This window comes from Formica exsecta, unplaced genomic scaffold, assembly GCF_003651465.1.
Source record: "Formica exsecta isolate Colony F162 unplaced genomic scaffold, ASM365146v1 scaffold33, whole genome shotgun sequence".
Lineage (NCBI taxonomy): Eukaryota > Metazoa > Arthropoda > Insecta > Hymenoptera > Formicidae > Formica > Formica exsecta.
Window position 1 is genome coordinate 1,657,480 of NW_021850553.1, and position 2,453 is coordinate 1,659,932.

The 2,453-nt window shown below is 43.9% G+C and overlaps 1 protein-coding gene across 10 annotated transcripts in view; it reads left to right on the forward strand.

The window, feature by feature from the left end:
* LOC115238218 (tensin-1-like) overlaps nucleotides 1–2,453 on the forward strand; it is a 95,562-nt gene that overhangs the window by 76,442 nt on the left and 16,667 nt on the right. Inside the window, exon 1 of one of the 10 annotated variants that reach the window (XM_029811833.1) lies at nucleotides 18–1,946. The exons of the other annotated variants lie outside the window; for them this stretch is intronic. Within the exon in view, the coding sequence (XP_029667693.1) occupies nucleotides 1,728–1,946 (219 nt within the window). The 5' untranslated portion in view covers nucleotides 18–1,727. Of the gene's footprint in view, nucleotides 1–17; nucleotides 1,947–2,453 lie in introns of those variants that run through there. 10 annotated transcript variants of the gene reach the window in all.

Below are 2,453 nucleotides of genomic sequence, written 5' to 3' on the forward strand. Positions count from 1 at the left end.
AAAGAGGGAGAACGGGGACACGTGGTATTCAACAGCTGCCGTTGAACGTGTTCAGTGCCGCGGTTGAAGCAAGAAAGCGGTCGGTCGCAACGCTCGGCTCCTCGTAGATCGCGGTGGGGATGGATCAGTGTGGGCCGGTCGGAACGGCTTGCTTCGTGTTCCTCATGGACTTCAGTCTCTCTCTATACGTACCGGGAGATATGTTGCCATCGCCGGTTAAGCACGGTAATACCATACAGACTTACGTATTCTAACCGTTTGAGAGGCAACGGTATCTGGACCGCCAATGTGCGTCGGAGCATTGAATGGACGGAGCGAAGAGAGCGGGATCTGCGCCGATAAAGTTCATCCGGTAGGTTCTTCAATCGACAACAGAAAGGACAACTCGTGGACCGGAGTACACCCTCTTTAAACTGTCGAATCGAACAAATGATTTGCCGCCTTTGCAAGTTTCCGTTTTCCCGCGATGGTATACAAGCTTGACCGGCGCAAAACGATGAGAAGCTGTGACATTAGAACAATGTATACGTACAGTTGCAAAAGCGGAGTATTTTATAAAAATATAATTAAGTTGCAGGAAAAAGAAACTTATAATCCAAGCATATCAATTATCGATACGGATTAACGAAAAGATATAAGTTTATTAAAAAATGATCATTCGTCCATAGCTCTTTTGGCGATATCACATACTATTTCGGAGTACGAGCAATTACGAGTGCGAATTACGTGTGCGAATGTACTCGGATATGATCCTGTCGGTAATGGAGATCATCCTGCATCAAGATCCGTCGGAAAACGCAGTGCGAAAGAATATATAGCAACTACATGTGTAGTTGACAAGCGATGAGTAAGAAGCGGTGAAGCAACTCCGTACTGGTTAACCGGTTTCCGCGGATCGGCATGCAGAGCGACACGTAGAGAAGGCTATACGCCATCAAGTGGAACTCTCGATCCTTCATGCATGTACCACACGTATACAACTTGCGATAGAACTGGTCCCGCCGATTCATGACGTCGCCATAATCATCTGCTAATAATACCCGCGTATGTCGCAGGAGACTCGATTACTGCGTAATATCCGCGAGAGAAACAACATCCGATGACAAGAAAATCTCAAAAATTTTTCCGAATGTATATACCTTCTGCTGTCGTGTTTGCGTTACGATACATATCAGCATCTCCAATCGTATTAACTGTGCAAGGAGATTTCTCTCTCCTTTTCTCTCGAATGGTACTCATCTATATGCTGCTATGAAATGTAAACTGGAATTTCGTTTGGATTTCAAAAGGCGTTCGGTCTGCGATAGGCGCCGAAACTTCGTCATAGGAATATTTTCTCGGAGAAAGGCGTTGGATATAGCAAATACTTTAACGTGCCGACATACATGCCGGCACGTCGGTGCATGCGCTTTAGTGCATTAGAAAGTGCGCTGCACGGTGTCGTGGACGTGTGATTAGAAATGTGATTAGAAATATTAATATATCAATGTTACAAGTGCGAATAACCGACGTGAATCGATGTGTCTTTTCGGATGACGTGACGATAATGCCGAATTATTGCTTTATTATTAAATTTAGATAAAAGCCATACCCGTTGTTTAAACATTGTTCGTCGGAGAGGAAGCATATCCTTATCGGGAATTAAGTATAACAATATACGCGCGCGCAAAGACGCCCGATACATATATTCTCACAGAAGGACGAGCAAGTACAACGGTCGCTGTGGCATGAGGAGGTTTGCACGCAGGCGCAATATCCTGGCCGCATTCTCTGCGATTATGGGACGCCTTGGTAAAGGCTCGCAGAGCTCAACGAGGCCCATTTTCAGGGTGCATTATCGCAAACTCGTGGACGAATACTCGCAGGAACAGTTAAGGTTTATGCCCGCGCTACCTGACTACATGTCGTATTGCTGTTGTCGATGTGGTCACACACAAAAGCTCAAAGTAAGTTTCACGGAAAGTTTAATATCTTGAAAGTCTGATCTTCTGAAATCTTGACTAATTTTAAAATTCATCTCACATACAACGTGGACACAATGTAAATTGTCACAAATCACTCGCAAGTTCGATCGCTTTTGATCTTTTCCGTTTTACACTTGCGTTTCTTCTTGCCTCGCAGAAATTGGAATAATTGAAATATGTGAATAACTTTATTTTCATGAACGTCATTATCCATCAAGTAAAAGAAATGAGATAGTTTCCCAGGAACGCAGTAAATACCAGTTTCAAGTGATCCGATATACATAATAAAACGATCTGGATATCGTCTAGGCATCCTGGCATGGCTTATGCTTTACCTCTTGCGATATTAACGGAGCGCGATTAGGTCGCGGTACCGCAACATGACCTCAGAGACATGATTGGTGCAGCGACCACGAAAAAAAAGGGAAATGGTCTCTTCTATTATTTTATGCGCATGAAACATGATTATTAAGCAAGTAGCAAGAGCGT